Source organism: Tursiops truncatus, chromosome 14, assembly GCF_011762595.2.
Source record: "Tursiops truncatus isolate mTurTru1 chromosome 14, mTurTru1.mat.Y, whole genome shotgun sequence".
Classification (NCBI taxonomy): Eukaryota; Metazoa; Chordata; class Mammalia; order Artiodactyla; family Delphinidae; genus Tursiops; species Tursiops truncatus.
The window spans coordinates 82,501,634-82,519,351 of NC_047047.1; the positions used below are offsets into that span (position 1 = coordinate 82,501,634).

At 43.5% G+C, this 17,718-nt stretch overlaps 1 protein-coding gene across 2 annotated transcripts in view; it reads left to right on the forward strand.

Annotated features, from left to right (window-relative positions):
* The window catches only part of MBOAT2 (membrane bound glycerophospholipid O-acyltransferase 2), a 109,702-nt gene that overhangs the window by 29,038 nt on the left and 62,946 nt on the right, over window positions 1–17,718 (forward strand). The window contains exons 1-3 of one of the 2 annotated variants that reach the window (XM_073791601.1): window positions 6,934–7,041; window positions 11,479–11,624; window positions 16,832–16,909. In XM_073791601.1, coding sequence (XP_073647702.1) covers window positions 16,878–16,909 — 32 coding nt within the window. In that variant the 5' untranslated portion in view covers window positions 6,934–7,041; window positions 11,479–11,624; window positions 16,832–16,877. Of the gene's footprint in view, window positions 1–6,933; window positions 7,042–11,478; window positions 11,625–16,831; window positions 16,910–17,718 lie in introns of those variants that run through there. The other variant, XM_019943320.2, reaches the window with a different exon arrangement.

The window sequence follows — 17,718 nt, forward strand, 5'->3', positions numbered from 1 at the left end:
AAAAAAAGGAATTAAACATGCTTACATTGGCTCATTCAGATAATGTGTTGTTTAAATGCTTAATGGCTAAATATTCCAATGGCAAGGTGTTCAGACCCCAAGGTAATCATTAAAAGTTAATACTTTTTATGTTGACATGATTGTTATTGAAAGTGTACTATTTTTGATGGGAGGCAATGTAATTTCAAAATCAAGTCAACATATTTGTAAGTTGATATTGTATTGAACTGAAATCTGATGATAATGAGGTAACCCAGGAGAAAAGTGAGTCTTTTGCATCATTTGAAGCCTGTGTAATTAATAGGATAGCGAAAATTGACTTTTTTTTTTTTTTTTTAATAGGGTGGGTGCTTTTTACCCAGTAGCACCTAGGCCCCTGGATATGAATGCTTTCAAGTTAAGTCACTATTCTTATTTGGACTAAAGCTTCTAATAGTCATAGCAGAAATGAATGAACGAATGGGTATTAGAAATATAATAAATAAGTAAACAGATTTACAAGATACTTTGAGATAGTGATGAGTACTGTAAAGTCAGTAAAATGAGATATAGTAGATGTTAAAAAATGATTGGGATGCTGCTTTAGCTTGCAAGATACATGGACCTTTTGAAGACATGATGTTTGAGTTCTGATGTGAAGGGTGAAGTGTCTGCATTTTGTGCATTCCAGGTATGGGGGCCTGGGGAGGCTTGGGCCTTGAGGCGGAGGTGCGTGTGGTGTGTTAGGGAAGATCCCGCGTTGAAAGGTAGCCAGTGAGAGAAATAGTGGTAGATGAGGCTAGAAAGGGGGCCTGGCTCTTTGAGGGCAGAGTAAGGAGTTAAGATGTTATGTTGACCATGATGGGCAGTCTGCTGGATGGAGTGTTTTTTTAAAGAGGAGGACTGACATGGTCACATGACTGTAGTGTGGTGCCCAACTTGGAGAGGCAAGAGGGGACATAGGGAGCCCCTGTGGGCTTGGGCGTCCAGGCAAGAAGAGATGGCAGCAGTGGAGATGGAGACAGGGCATGCATGGCACATGCAATATGGAGACAGAGCTAAAAGGACTTAGGGACGGATTTGACGTGGAAGGTGTTAAGAGTGTGTGCTTGCTGGGTGTTCGGTTGAGCCACTGAATTTGTGCTGGTGCACTGGCTGAGATAGGTAGATTTGGGGGAGAAGTTGCCTGGATGACTAAGTACCCTTTTGACTGCAGCGAGTTTAGGATACTTATCATTGTTCAAGGAGGTGGCGAGTCTGAAGCTCCGTGGAGAGATCAAGATTAAAATTACAAAGTTAGGTGTCAGCAGTGTAGACATGAATTCCTGGGAGAGGATGGAATCTTCAGTTTCCTCCTTTAAGTTGAGGAAGTCGGACCGCATGGTCTTTCCTTCTTTCTGAAAATCAGACATTTATTGAGTCACAGAAGCTGTCTGTGAGAAACTTGAAGTGATGGGAATTTTCACTAAAATTCTTTTAGCTTTTTAAACCGTGAAAGTGACGAATGGGAAGGAAATACAGGCGTTTAAGTATTCCACATCTGTATTCCTTCCAAAATTGCTTGTCAATTGCTTGTCCACAAAGCAGGATATATAACTGAAATGAAATATCTTTCCAAAAGCAAAGGTAATCTCAATCACATTGTTAAGGTTTGCAGTTAAACCCAAATGATGGTCAATGTGGATTTATTTTTATTAAAAAATTTAAACAGCTTTATTGAGGTATAATTGACGTACAATAAAATGTGCCTTTTTAGAGTGTACAATTGAATGTTTTGACACATGCATCCATCCGTAAAACCACCACTGCAATAAAGATAACGCACGTCTCCATCACCCCAGAGTCTCCCTGTGTCCCCTAGTAATACCTGTCTCTTGCTTCTCCCTGCCCCGCATCCCCAGGCAACCGCGGATCTGCTTTTTGTCATTATGGATTAGTTTGCATTTTCTAGAAATTTGTACAAATAGAATTGCACTCTTCATTTTTCTGAATTCTTTTACTCAGTTTAATTATTTTGAGATTCATCTATGTTGTGAGTGTCACAAAAGTTCATTCCTTTTTCTTGCTAAGTAATATCCTCTCTGTGGATGTACTAGCATTTGTTTATTGCATCATTGTGAATTTAGACTCCTTTTCCTTTTTCCCTTTAGTAAGTCTTCTGATTTGCTAATATTATTTGTAACCACCTAAGAGATAAATATTGAGTCTCTCTCTTTCACCACAAATGCTCCTAATAAAAGGGGAGATGGTTCCTTGTTCTTATATTTATTTCCCCTTTATCCTTTTTAGGAATGAGCTCCTCAGTCATTTGTCGGAGTACGTTTGACAAGTGGTGTTGATGCGAAGCAGATCAGCCCTTGTTTTGTGTCTGTGCTCTGTGTGATATTTTGGGATGTGTGTATGGTGAGTTTATTTTATCTGGGTTCAGCTTATTTCCGCAGATTGCCTTTACTTGAGTTTCATAATCTAGCAGTTGTGGATGCAATGAATCTAGCACCTTTTAATTTTCCAAGCAGTTAGAAATAAATTCCTTCTTCGTTCATAGGAATCTTGTATAGATGGCAAGACTGAAATTAAATAACCTCTCATTAACCTCGTAGGTAAGAGGTGTGTCCTTTTAATCTCTGGTGTCTTGATTGAATCACTTGCTTTCTGCTTCTGTTTCGGTGCCTTTGAGAAAGCTTACTACTTTTTGGTTTCTGTGGATGATCTGAGAATACGCTTCAGGATCTGTCAGAGCCGGGAGTCTGGCTCTTTTTAACGTCGTCAAATTTAGCACAGAGTAGGAGGTTAGGGGATGTCTGGGCTCTCACTTTGCAGCTCTCTGTGCTGTTGTCTGGGAAGGAAGAGGAGGGAAAGTTGTATCTAAGGGCCGGCCCTGTCCTGGTGGACACGGGGCTTTGCGGGCTAAACCCAGTGTGCTTTGTTTATGTGGGATTCGGGTAGGCAGTTGCCATGTAATTCAGGAGGCAGGATGGAGCCCCAAGAGGCGTGCCCTCTGCCTCCCAACCTGCCTGGCAGCCACCGTTGTTATAGCTCGTTTGTGTGTCTTCTTGCCCACCTCTGAGTTTTATGAGTGCAGAATCTCCCATGTCTGTGCTTTCTTCTACCTAAATAGCGTTTACAGAATGTTGAGGAGAATGCATACTTACGCTTACATATTTATTTTTTATTTCTTGTTACGGAGTTTCTAATTGGAGCAATTATTATTAAGGCCTTAAGTCTCTAAGGAAGAAGATAAGGTATGAGCTGGTATATTCATAATACTCTATACTATTTAGGCAAACTCTTGAAGCATATTTTTTTCCTCCACTCTTTCAGTAAATTAAAAGCACAGATGGAGCCAGGCACTGCAGTCTGGGATGGGTAGGGATTCATAGATGAATAAAATTTGTTCCCAAGCCCTGAGAAGTTCACAGCCTAGAGGGAAAGTCAGACTAATAGTCCAGTAAGTGACAAGTGCTGTATAGAACTGATTTAAAAAGTGTTCTGGAAGCCCCAAAGTATGAGTACAGGTTCCATAGTTTCTATTCGAGGAGCGGGGTGATCCCGTTAACTAAGATACGGGTCCTTGGAGGAAACAAGCCAATTGGGTAGAATGGTAAGATAGACGAGGATGCAGTGAAGAATTCTGTTCATGTGTCCAATTTGAATTTTGTGCAGAATGTTATTCTTCTGGCGAATCTGTAGATTTCCATGGCAGTTTATAAAGACTTGTTTCCCAAAGTTTTGGTTGGGATTCACTTTTACTATTTATGGGGAGGTTGTGGTTGTTGAATTAAATGAGTTTAATTTACCAATGTTGCTTCTAGTAGGAGTGGAGTTTAATTTACCCTATGCTTGAAAGAGTTGTTTTTCTGTGGCAGTGGCCTAATCGTGTTTGAAAATGCTTATATGCTGTAGGACCTGGCTGCCGTTGTGTTAAATTTAGGAGGATGAAGCTAGCAATGCAGACTCAGTGTAGGGAGATGAGATAATTACAATCTTAAATCCTGGTGCTCAATTTTTGGTTTGGAAATTTGAAAAGAAGCATGAATTACTTTATTTATTTAAAGAATCAATTTTATTTATTTATTTTTGGCTGCATTGGGTCTTCGTTGCTGCGCGCGGGCTTTCTCTAGCTGCGGCGAGCGGGGGCTACTTTTCATTGCAGTGCGTGGGCTTCTCATTGCGGTGGCTTCTCTTGTTGCGGAGCATGGGCTCTAAGCGTGCGGGCTTCAGTAGCTGTGGCACGTGGGCTCAGTAGTTGGGGCCCGCGGGCTCTAGAGCGCAGGCTTAGTAGTTGTGGCACATGGGCTTAGTTGCTCTGCGGCATGTGGGATCTTTCCAGAGCAGGGATCGAACCCGTGTCCTCTGCTTTGGCAGACGGATTCCCAACCACTGCACCACCAGGGAAGTCCCAGCATGAATTACTTTTAAAACATTTATTTGGGGGTAGATAATACATGTCCATGGTGCAAAATAAAAAGCTGGACAGGGCTGTACGATGACAAATAAGTCTCCCTTTACCTCTGTCCTGTACCCTGAAGGGCAGCCACTGTTACCAATTACTGGGGTTTCCTTCCAGAGAATGGTGTGGTAGAGACTGCTAGCTCTTCCCCAGAAGTCAGTTTTTTTCCTGTCCTGGCACGTTTCCTGGTCAGCCTTGTAGGGGGGCGGGCTCTGTGACTAGCTCTGTGTGTGAGTATGAGAGACAATGATCCGCGTCCCATTTTCAGGCGAGGGCTCTTCAGAAACAAGTGTGCCTTTTCCATCCTCTCACATTTCCCTTCCGAAGGCCGGATGCAGCCATGATGAGGTTCTGGGTGATGGCATCACAAAACGGAGCCAGGACCCCGAAATCATCTGCGCAGGACGGCTGCCCACTGCCCAGGAATATCTGCTCTAGACTGTTACCTGAGCCTCAGTTTTGTTGGAGCCATTGCGTACTTTTTTGTGTGTCTGTTTATTACAGACACCTAATGTTACCACAGCTATTACATAAAGTTTAACAAAAAATTAAAAAGCCAATATCTCTGTAACCACCCTGGGCAAGAAACAGATGATCGCCTGCACACAAAAGCCCGCTGTATGCCTCTCACTGTGACCTCTTCCCTTCCTCCGTAGATTATCACTTTGCTGACTTCAGCGATATTCATTTCATGCTCTTTATAGTTTTACCACTCATGTGGGCATCCCCAAACAGTATGGTTTATTGCTTGTTTGGGGGAACTTTTTATAAACATATGTTTTTATGTTGTATGTGTTCCTCTGAGTTAAATTCAAGAGACGTATGGCTTCTTTCACACAGCGTTGTGTGTTGAGTTTAGTCCATATGCTGTAAGAAGCTGTAATTTTTCATTTTCATTGTTCTGTGTGTTGCCTGTTGTATGAATACACCACCATATATTTAGCCGTTTTACTGTTAATGGGCACTGGGTGTTTTCTAGCATATGGCTATTATGAACAGCACAGTTTTGAACATTCTTGAACATGTCTCCTGATCCCCATGTTATACCTCTAAGTCGTGGAGTGGCTGAGTCCTAGGGTGTAAATATCTTTAGTCCTGTAAGAAGGTGCTGAGCTGTTTGCCCAGGTGGTTGTGTTAGCGTGTGTGAGATCCCATTGCTCCACACCATGGTCTACTTGGTATTGTCAGACTTAAAAAGTTTGTCAGTCTGGTCGATACATAATGGTATCTTATATGGATTTAATTTATATTATTTCCTGAAGATACGAGTGGTTCTTTGCCTTGCCTTTGGGCCCCCTTGTATCTACTTGACTTTGAGGTTGGTTGATGAGGACACATTTCTCAAACATAAAGCACACGAGTTTTGCCTGCGGAATTAAAAAAAAGAATTCAAGGTTCTGTTTCAGACCAGGGGAATAAGAATTCTGGGGCTAGTATTCAAAACTCTATTTCTAATCAGCTATGCAGGTGGTTATTACACAGCTGGACTTACACTGGTGGATGCAAGCACAGTGCTGACGATGCTAAAGGTTGTATCTGTGGGGCCTTGAGAACCCCTAGGATCCTTGGCCACGGGCTGTGTGCCTCATTCCCCCAGCTCCGCCCATGCAGGGTCTCCCAGAGACTGCCTGTTTACCTTAGCAGCCACTGGCTAAGAATGTAAGTGTGCTACCCAAAAGCCATTTATACTGATAGAAAAGTAACATTAGATGTAATCTATGTTCCATTGATAGAGATATGGAGGCAGCAGCTGATTTGGGGGTACTTCTGTTAATTTGTTGAGAATTGCACTTCATCTTTTTAAAATTTTATTGAAGTATAGTTGATTTACAATGTTGTGTTAATTTCTGCTGTACAGCAAAGTGATTCAGTTATACATATATATATATACACATTCTTTTTCATATTCTTTTCCATTGTGGTTTAACACGAGGTATTGAATATAGTTCCTGTGCTGTACAGTAGGACATTGTTGTTTATCGATCCTATATATAACAGTTTGCATCTGCTAATCCCAAACTCCCCTCGCCCCCTTGGCAACCACACGTCTGTTTCGTAGATAAGTTCACTTGTCATATTTTAGATTCCACATATAAGTGATATCATATGGTATTTGTTCGTCTTGAGCTGCCTTGAAATTTAAGTTTTTTCACTCTCAACTTATTATAAGCCAGTTGTTGGCTTATTATAGAACGCTTGGCTCTGATGTGGCGGTAATGAACTGTCACATGGCATGTGTGGCAGTTTATACAGTTTTTCATAAGAGGTGTAGCTGTTGGTTTGGTATGTCCGTGGAAGGAGGTGAGCTGACAAGCCTCCGATGTCACTGTCGTGGACGCTTCCCTCCCTAAATGCTTTTGCAAATTTGTTTGGGGGTATTATTAATAATTTCTTTGAATATCCTTAAAAATAAGTGAATCTCGTTGCTGTTTCTTTGGAGTGGCATAAATTCCTGAGCAGCAGGCTTTCACCCTGCACGCCTGGACGCTGACTTAATTGTGAGGTTGAACCACGTCATTTGGTGTCGAAGAAAACTCTTCTCTCACCACCTCCTGTGGAACGTGCTCCTCAGAGGGCATCCTCTGGTTTGTCTACAACAGGTGCTTTCACAGGTACTTCTCTGTGCAACTTTTCACAAAAGTTAAATTTTTAATTAAAAAAATCTTAAATTAGCTAGATTTTATACCCTTGTTTCTTTCCGCTTCCTGCGCCCTGCCTCCCCTCCCACCCCCGCTCCCACATTTCTGGGGGCAGTTCTCTGAGGGTACATCAGGTCACTTGTATAGGTGTATTTTCAACAAAATGGTGTTGAAGAAAAGAACATAAAGCCTTTTGGGTCTGTATTTCTTTCCATTTGGAAGAAAGCTTGTACGAAGGGTTGACCTGTAACAAACCAAAACAAATGTACGCAAGCTCAACGCGGCTTCCCTTTTATTGTGCGTATTAGGTGTAGGAAGTAGCCGTTCGGCGGCCTTTTGTTAGCTAGGAGGGACACACTTTGCGGATTGCGAATTCTCTATATGGTCTTGTCTGTAGCAATCAGGTTGGACCTTCAGACCTCCTCTAGAAGTAGAGAGGCAGCCGTTGAACAGCCTAGACTCAGATCTGGGTTAGAGCCTGGGGTACTCACTTGTGTTGTAAGTGACCTTGAGCTGGCCGCGTAAACCCCGGGAAGTAGCACCTTGCTTCAAGGATTAAAGGCGGGAAGTCGTGGAAAGGGCCAGCCCGTGATGTGATGGATGTCCACGCCTCGTAGGTCTGTTAGTTCTCTCTTGCTCTATTTCCATCTGCAGTATGCATTTGCCTCCCCAGCCCTACCCCGCCCATGAAAGAATGACTAAGATATGGGAACGTTTTACCTTTAAGACCTTTCACAACAGCTGTTTGTACATCTGGGTGTGTGCCCATTCTGGTGTTTCCTATGTAAAGTAACAGTCTGCATTTCCCCACCTGCATATCCTACAGGTTTTTTTTCTTGATATGAATTGCTGCCCCCTCCTCCTCGAGTTGCCACCTTTGTCTGACTGGCCGGACCCTTCTTCTCCTTTGCAGCCCAGTCACAAGGCCCGGATTCCCGCTGTGCCTCTGGGTGCTCCCCCAGGCCAGGGTCTAAACTGCACCTGCTCCCGGGGCTCTCCCCCTGGCACTTCAGTTGTGCCCTAGCTCTGCGTGCTTTCAGGGCAGGGTCCCGCGTCATGCATCTTGCGTCTCCTGCGCAGCTGTCCTGGCCGCTAGTGGGTAACGTGTGAATTATTCGTAGGCAGTATTAATTTGGACGGGTTACCTAAACACTGGGACTCGGCTTCCTCATCTGTGAAATGTGGCTTTCTGCTCTGGACATGCTCTCGCCAAGCTCACTGATAAAGGTGCAGTTGCCAAGGTAGGTGGCTTGTCTTGGATCTTGTGCCCTGTGACCTGACCGTGACCGTGGCCTCTTGAGCCTCCTCTGGCCCCGCCCACACACAGTGTGCCCGTTCTTGCTGCTGTGACTTGGCCCGGCTGTGACTTGCCTGCTGTGGGGTTCTGCCCTGGGCCCCCTTGTCTGTCCACAGCTCTCCTTCCGCCGTGTCCATCACTCCCAGACTCGCATCTGCTCTGCTGGCTCCAGACACGCCTCGCAGATGTCGTCTGAGCGAGCATGCTTGCCCCCTGCACACTCTCAAACTGAGCGTGCTCGAGGTGGGGGGGAGTCTTTCTCCCCTAGGACCCACGCCTCCCCGCATTGGTTCATGTCATCATCCACTGATGACTCACGGCCTTTCCTCTTCCTTCAGGCCCTGGTCCAGTGGCCAGTCCCAATGGCTCTGTGGCCTGAGTGTCCTTCGAGCTGGCTCCTTCCTCTCTGTCTCCTTGCCACTTGAGGCCCTCCTTTCTCAAGGAGGCTGGGACAGCAGCGGCCCGCACCCTGTTGCCACACACTCCTTGTTCTCGTCCTTCTTTTGCGAAAGCAGAGCTTGGGTCACATGTTGTCGGTGTTTTTTGTTTTTTAAATTAATTAATTAATTAATTTTATTTTTGGCTGCATTGGGTCTTATTTGCTGGACGCGGGCTTTCTCTAGTTGCAGCGAGCTGGGGCTACTCTTGTTGCGGTGCTCGGGCTTCTCACTGTGGTGGCTTCTCTTGTTGCGGAGCACGGGCTCTAGGCGCATGGGCTTCAGTAGTTGTGGCACATGGGCTCAGTAGTTGTGGCTCGCGGGCTCTAGAGCGCAGGCTCAGTAGTTGCGGCGCACGGGCTTAGCTGCTCTGCGGCATGTAGGATCTTCCTGGACCAGGGCTGGAACCCGTGTCCCCTGAATTTGGCAGGCGGATTCTTAACCACTGCACTACCAGGGAAGTCCTTGTCGGTGTTTTTTCATCACTTATGGGCTCCGCAGGACATGCAGAGCCCCCCCTCTCTGAACCCACCCCCATCCTGACGTCATCTCCCGCTGTCCCCACTACACCCTGCTGCCTTGCATTTTCAAGCCGCAGTGCTTCCTTCACATTGGGGTTTTTTGTTTTCGTTTTGTTTTTGCTGAAAATGCCCTTTGTCTAATTTTGCGACACCGTGGTTCTCATACCTGGAGGATTACTGGGACCTGTGTTGTTCTTTTTGAATTATCGACTTCTGCGCCTGCCCCCAAAGATTTGGATTCAGTGTCTGGAGTGAGATCTGGTCTCACTTTCTGTAAGACGACAACGTTGAAATGGATGCTTACAAAGATACAAAATTCTGTATGTCAGTGGTTCTAGAATGCTTCTGTATTAGTTCACACTTTGTTTTATGTTAGCCAAATAGGAAAAGAGAGAGAGAGGAGGAGGGAGAGGGAGGGAGCGACTCCTTGGATGTTAGTGGAGATCAGCTGTCATTAGGTCTTATGTCCCCAACTTTGTGACAGTCAGCCCTTCATGCTGTTTCCTTTGGGGTGTCCTCAAAGCACTTTCTGTATAGTCTTTAATAACTGAGTTGAAGTTCCTGGTGCGTGTGTTTGCTTTTATTTTTATTTATTTATTTATTTTAACATCTTTATTGGAGTATAATTGCTTTACAGTGGTGTGTTAGTTTCTGCTTTATAACAAAGTGAATCAGTTATACATATACATATGCTCCCATATCTCTTCCCTCTTGCGTCTCCCTGCTTTTTTCATTAGATTCTAAAGCCATCCAGGGCTAGCGCAGGGCTTATGCGTCTTTTGGTTTCCCATGCTTTGCCCAGAGTAGATGCTCCGTACCTTTTTGTTTAGTTATGAGATATTTGAAAGTTTTTAAACTGTAAGAAGTTTTGTAGATGTGAGTAGTTATTAATGTCAATATTCATTTTTCTGGTATATCTACTTTTTGCTTAATTAAAAAAATATTGTTGGAACCCTTTAGGAGAGAAAAAGTGCTTAGAACCTGTTGGAATGACATTTTGCTTGTATTAAGTCTAGCTGTTTTGAAGAACAATGGTCTCTCAGACAATGTACAACAATGTTCAACTGTTCTTCTCCTTGTAATGCAAGAAAAAGCACATAGTTGTCTGTGTCTTTAGGCAGAGATATCTCTGTGGATCTGTGGCAGCATCGACATGTAGATGGTGTGATTTGTTCCTAATTTAGGTCCCTGCAACAGTGATCTTGTTGTTGTTAAATGTGTTTCTTACAAGTTCCGAATGTCAAACGTATTTTTCTTGTATTTGTAGATTCTAAGGCATGTGTACCTTAACGTTCTGTGAGAATCTACTTCATAAGAGATAGAAATGCAGGTTTTTCTTGAGTCTTTAAATACCACAGGAGAGTCTTATTTGTAGTTTTTTATTTTATCATTTTGCAAAGGCAATAGTAATGTTAAGGGAGAGAAAAGAGCGGCTGCACTATTACCAGCTTGTATGCATTCCTGAAAATTGAGAACGATGTCGTTCCTGGTGAGTTATGAGGACATTTAAGAACTTGCCTTGGCGGGCTTGGGGGTGAACGCTATCCCTCATGGCTTTCTCTTATTCACGTACTTGCCTCCTGGACCAATGCTTGAGGCCCCCAGAGCTGAGACGTTTGGTTCCTTTCAGTGGTGGTTTCAGACCAGCAGCGTCCCCTTGACCCCCTCGCCAGGGATGGTACGGAGCTCCAGATGGAAGAGGGTGCATTCTACAGACTCTCGGGGACCTTCACCAGATCCTCACCCACAGGAGTTTTGGAGAAACTCAGAGCTCTTCTTTTCCACCAGTTACAGGGTCACCCAAGTCATTAAAATAAGTTTCTCTTTCTCCCAAACCATAGGGTACCCCGTGCTTTCCATTTCTGTGTCTGCATCCCTGTGTCTTCCAGGGCCCCCCCACCCCGCAGGCCTCTCCCCACGCTGGGCGCCAGCGTCCCTGCCGAGTGTAGCACCCAGGTGTGCGTCAGCCCTTCACTTTGAACTTGAGGCTGTCATCTCTGGGAAGACGCCCCGATTTTTGTTTTGTTTCTTTAGTAAACTGGGAGATCTTAATTTTCTGTAACCTTGGTGTTTTTGTCCTGAGAATTTAAATGTAACATCAAATGAAAAATTCAAGTCTGTGTTGCTAATATGAAATTTTAATTTTTCTTTACAGGTCAACTTTGTAGTGTGCCAAGTCTTTGCCTTGCTAGCAGCCATTTGGTTTCGAACTTACCTACATTCAAGCAAAACTAGCTCTTTTATAAGACATGTCGTTGCTACCCTTTTGGGCCTTTATCTTGCACTTTTTTGCTTTGGATGGTAAGTAATTATTTTGATCATATTTAATGAAGACTTTGGACGTCTTTGTGAATTGAGTGTGTAGACGGATACATCATGTAGAGTTTTGTTCTTATAGTTACTAAAAAGTTTTATATTTTTATTTTTAATACAAAAAAAGAGTGGAGAGTGGGCTCTGTCCCTTCAGTTGGGGTTCAGAGGGCAATTTATTATTATTTATAACTTATGAAAAAGGACAGATGAAGAAAAAGGATATAAAGACATTTTATTCTGCCATGAGTAGCTCTTTCACCTGTTTTGCAGGTCTTTTATGCCAAGACAAATGAACCATTTAAAATAGCTTTTTTCTTTCTGTGCAAGTGGCTTTTAAGAGTCTGGTAAAGCCCATTGATAGAACTCTATTACCATTTTTTAGATTCTGCCATTAGCCAAAAGAGGTTTCTTGTTTGGTTGGTTTTGGCGGGGAAGAATTATTTAGCATGGAAAGCTGTTATTTATGGCCCTTCAGATGCTGTGTGTATGTGTGTTTCCTTCACTTAGCTCCCTTCTTAATCGTCAGGGCTGTGAAGCAGTACAGAAACGCTGTCACTTCCTGTTCGTCCCAGGTGACGGTGGTTGTATGTGACAGAGGGAATCAGGAGAAGCGCACGGTGTCTCCACGAAACAGCAGAGACGCTCAGTGGGAGGACCCTCTGCTCTATGACTTCTCCCGAATTTTCCCTCTTAAGTGAGAGCTTATGCCGCTTGCTCATTTGCTATGCTTACACAGTCCCAGAGAAGGCTTTCTAGGTCTGCTGTTGAGCAGACCGTTGCTGGACATGGAAATTCCCTGAGAGGATGGAAATGCGGTCACTTGAGGTTTAGCAGCTTCTGTCGTGGGGTGCAGGCTGTTGGACTTTGACAGTGCCTCTGCATTTGTCCTAGGAGGTTTCTTTTGATTCTTGGGAGGGTTGAAATGTACTGGTATTTCTGAATCTAGTTTTTGCCTCTGGCAATTGCACATGTGTCCTAGAAACTCACGAAAAATCCGAGATAATTTATTCAGTCTCTGCCATGTTGCCCTCTGACAGGCCCTGCCAGTGGTGGGTGTGTGCGGAATCCTTGGGGTCTCAGTGGGATCTCTTACATCAGATCTAGGCATGGTTTCTCCACTTCTTTCATAACATCAAATTTATGTCATCCAAGTTTTCTTAGGTTTCTCAGGTGATTCTATTTAAACTTCTTGTGAATCCTGTCATGGGGGTAGTGTGTGTGTGTGTGTGTGTGTGTGAGTGTGAGTGTGTGTGTGTGTGTGTGAGTGTGTGTGTGTGAGTGTGTGTGTGAGTGTGAGTGTGTGTGTGTGAGTGTGTGTGTGTGTGTGTGTGAGTGTGTGTGTGTGTGTGTGAGTGTGTGTGTGTTTGTATTTAGCTTTGTGTTATGGAGCTTTCGAATACAAAAGTACAGAAAATAATATACTGAGCCCTCCTATATCCATTGTCCAGCTTCAACGATTATTAAAATTCTACCGTTCTTCTTTTATTCTTTCCCCAACTTATTTTTCTGGAGTATTTTCAAGCAGATCCCAGTCTACACATTTCACCCGTACATACTTGGTGTTCAGTGTGTATTTCGGCAGCATATTTTGAGGAGAGGTCGGGGAAGGCTTGCCGTCCAGAGTGGCCAGCTCCGGGACACCCTTCACGTTGCAGTCTGTGGACACAGAGTAGAAGACTGAGATGTGAGCTGTGTTTCCTGGGGCCGTGTGACTCGGAGCACTGCCAGAGGGGAGGTCTTTACCGACGGGGTGCTTTCTTGCTGTGAAGGCTTCTCACATGCTTTATCACAGTGTCCTGAGGAGCCCACCTTAATGTCAGGTGGTCCTAAGTATTTCAAATTATATGTGATAGCCAGGATTTTTTTTTTTTTTTTTGCGGTACACGGGCCTGTCACTGCTGTGGCCTCTCCCGTCGCAGAGCACAGGCTCCAGACACGCAGGCTCAGCAGCCATGGCCCACGGGCCCAGCCACTCCGTGGCATGTGGGATCCTCCCGGACCGGGACACGAACCCGTGTCCCCTGCATCGGCAGGCAGACTCTCAACCACTGCGCTACCAGGGAAGCCCCGGATTTTTTTTTTTTTTTTTTTTTAAATAGAGTTCTCTATTCTTTTCTTGGAGGAGAAAATTTTTATATTCCTTTCGTTTGGAAGAGAGTTTGCTTGTGCCTCTGTGCCGGGTAAAAGGTAACTCCGCTAATCGGAATGAGCAGGGAAGTAGCGTATCCTTCTGATTTGCACTTTAGCACTTTGTTTTTTAGGCTCAAAGGTAGTCCTGTTTCCTGTTGATTGTGACTTCTCTTTTGGAAGACGTGCTAGTGAGTTGTCTAGATATAATTGGCTATTTTACCTACTCGTATTTGGCCTCAGCTTTTTTTTTTTTGAACCATCATTTATAAGTTTCTATGAACTGAGAATTACTTTATACTTTTATTTTCTTATTTAGCTATATGACAGCAGTGTAGAGTAACAGACTGGAGCTTAGACTCTGAATCCAGGCAGACCTGGGTTCTACTCTGTGTGCCTCGGCGGTAGCCGTGTGACTAAACATGTTATTCAGCCTCTTTAGCATCACTTTTCTCATCTGTGAAATGGAACCAGTGATGGTTGTGATGACTAAAAGATGTAATACTTCAGAAAGGGGCTCAGCACAGTAGCCAGCTCCTCGTGAGCAGGGAGGGTTACTCAGGGTCAAGACCGTTATTGTGACTGTGGTCTGTTGGTACCATTGTCCAGTCGGTGGTCCAGATTAGAAATGTTTATGTTTATCCAATCTCTTCCTCAGTTTATCATACAGTAGTAAAGTATGTCTTTCTCTCTAGACTGGAAGGTCTCTGAGGACAGAGACTGTATCCCCTGACTCTTTATTCCCAGTGGCCAGTACTGTGCCTTTCGGAAAATGGACATTCGTAAAGATCAGTGGAACAATCGAAGAGGTGTTTCTCAACCTTTTTAAAACTCTGTTTTTGCTAAAAATAAATTTTTTACCTGCCTTTTGTGTGATTTGAAATTCAACGTATGTAAAATGTGATATCTAAAAGCAAACTGAAGTTTGGGGATAAAGGATTGTTTTGTTTGAAAGATGGTGATACACAGTCCATGGGGTTCCACTCCAGCTCACCCTCTGAAGAATCAGCCAGTGGATCAGTTGCCCAGGAGGAAACAACTTGAGTCTCAGTGTCACTTAGGGTACTAACTGGGTATATGTTAGGGCTTTGTTTCCTCAACTCTAAAATGATGAGGGCTAGATTATAATAAACTTCTAAGATACCTTCTTGCTTGCATTTTTACCTCCCTAATAATATTTGAAAGCGTACTGTGTGCCACATAACCCAGCCAGCACTTTTCATGTGTTATCTTTTAATCCTGAACAGTGCTAGGTAGCTCCTGTGCACTTATTATGCTCATTTTTCTAATAAGGGCAAGTAGAGTAGCTGTGGATGGGAAATTACGAGGAAAGTCACCAGTGCTACGGCTGAGTGTACAGGCAACCTGCTGCTCGTTGTGGAGGCCAGTGAAATAGGGGGCAGTGCGGGTCCACTCTGTACAGATAGACTTACATTATCCCAGGGACAAAGGCTTGTACAACTGCCAGAGTGTCCTATTGCACTCCAGAAGATCGCCAAGCTTGTCATCTGAATGGCGATGCCCGGGGAGTGGGCGTCTCAAAGTGATAGAGGGAACCACTTCGCTATTTGAAACATAGAACTTTTAGCTTCTAAGTTGTCATATATCCCTCATGTTCCAAGGAAGTTTATTCAGTAGGAAAGGAAAGATACTTCCCCAAGAGTCTTCAGAATCTTTTTTCATTTAAGACATTTATCGTTGATGAGTTCTATTCTAATTAATAAAGCCCTTGCGGGTGTCCAGCAGGCCACTTCAGCATTTTCACATGAACTCCGTTAGTGCTGGCAATAAATAGGAGCTGGTAATTAATTTGAAAAGTGTGCGTTTTCATCATGTTTTCTTAGCTTCTTTCTGTTTCAGTTTATACACAAATATGTTTTTCTGCTGCCTCCTGGTCCTTTGGTTATATAGTAGCATTCCAGGCCAACATTGTTCCCGTGTGTGTGTGTGTGTGTGTGTGTGTGTGTGTGTGTGTGTGTGTGTGTGTGTTAGGCAGAGGAAGAGACAAGTAGACAGACTGACAGACGTTCTTTGTACAATGAGTAAAATAAGTTTTTTCTATGGGCCTGCCTTGGAGCCTACTTCTTATTTGTAATATTTCTATGGAAAATGAAAAAAAATTAAGTAGCTTTTCCACATTGGAGGTGCCTGTTATTCTATGATGATTAGGTTAGAAAGTAATTTTAATCATAGCTTAAGATACTTATTGATACTTTTAATTGTATACAATGATTTGAAAAATTTTTCATACATTATTCATGCCATCAAAGGGGAAAGAAAATGGAAATTTTGTGTTTGTGTGTGTGTGCGCACATGTATGCATAATCTCAGGGATAATTTGGGTGGATTTTAAAACCAGAGAACTGAGTCATGTTTTGCCTGAATTTTCTGACATGAATGGATAAGTTAGTTCTCTCATTTAATGGTAGATTTCTACGTTAGAACGTTAGAAGAAACTGTGTCATCTCAGTGAGAACGTTTTGTAGATAGATTACTGCACATTAAGGACTGACTGCATTTGTGTAAGGAAGCTTATTTGACTTGAACCATCATGTTTTCAGAATAAATAAATTAGGGTGTACCTGCTTTTAAGTGAATTCTAATGTTTAGTGTTTTTTGCTATTTTGTAAGTAATACTTGAAAAGATAACTGCAGATACAGAGCTGTATTGGCGGAGTTAGTTTGGGTAAGCCAAAAGCTGATGTTCTGTCGAGACTATTCTGAAATCCAGGTTTCTTACTCCTTTTCATCCCTGTTCCTGAGTTACAGAAAAAGCTGTAAACCTTGAGCCTCAGGACCCCATAGAGCTTTCAGGTAGCTGGTAAACGTGGAATGCTAGGACCCCAAGTGTGGCTTTATGGGGTTTTGTCTTATTTTTCCAGCTCTTGTGGGGCTTGTGGGATGGGACTCCCTCTCTGGGGTATCCACAGAATTTTAGGCTTTGGAGGTTTGCTGCCTCTTTTTTATCTGGCAGTGTTGTGTGTTATATATAAGCACTTTTTAGCCTAAATTATTTCAGTTTGATGTTTGTGCGTGGGCTCTTCTAACAGTGTGCTTACTTTTCACAGGTATGCCTTACATTTTCTTGTACAAAGTGGAATTTCCTACTGTATCATGATCATAATAGGAGTGGAGAACATGCACAAGTAAGTGTTCGCTTTATTCACATATAATACGTATTCCAGCATAATGGAATTGGGTCAAGTAGAATTTTATTACATTAAAATTATTATTTTTAATAATAATTGTTAAAAATTATTGTAAATTGTGATCACTTTTTCAAGAACTGTCATAAATACAAAAATAAAACCCTTGGTGTGCAGCACTCTTCTGCTTACTTAGAGCAGGGTCTCTCAATCTCAGCGCTATTGACAGTTTAGGCTGGATCATTCTTGGGTGCGTGGGACTGGCCTGTGCACTGTAGGATGTTGAGCGGCTTCCCTGGCCCCCGCCCACTAGATGCCAGTAGTACCTCCTCCCCAAGTTGTGACAACCATGGATGCTTCTAGATATTTTCACAGGTCCCTCGGGGGCATAGCCACCTCCAGGTAAGGACCTACTGGCTTAGTCTAGGAGTGGCAGCAGTGGAGCGTTGGAGTGAGTCTGACACATTGGAGGGAGATTTAGAAGGTACATTCGGAAGGATTTAGTGATTGATGGGAAAAAGGATATCAGGAGGACTCCAGGTTCCTGGTGTGAACGGTCAGGTAGATGGAAGCACTGTTTTCTGAGTGTAGAGAACCCTGGAGGTGGGGAGCATGTCTAGGGGATAAGCGTTTCAAACAGGTATATAGTCACCTAAAACGGTGCTTCATATGTAGTAAACACTCTGGGTATTTGCTGAATAAGTGCCTGTTGACTTTAGGGTGTCCGTGAGGCAGTTCATCGATGCTGGGGAGGTGGTGTGGAGGTCTGGGCCAGAGATGTTCACTGGAAAGTAGACGTGTGCAGCGCT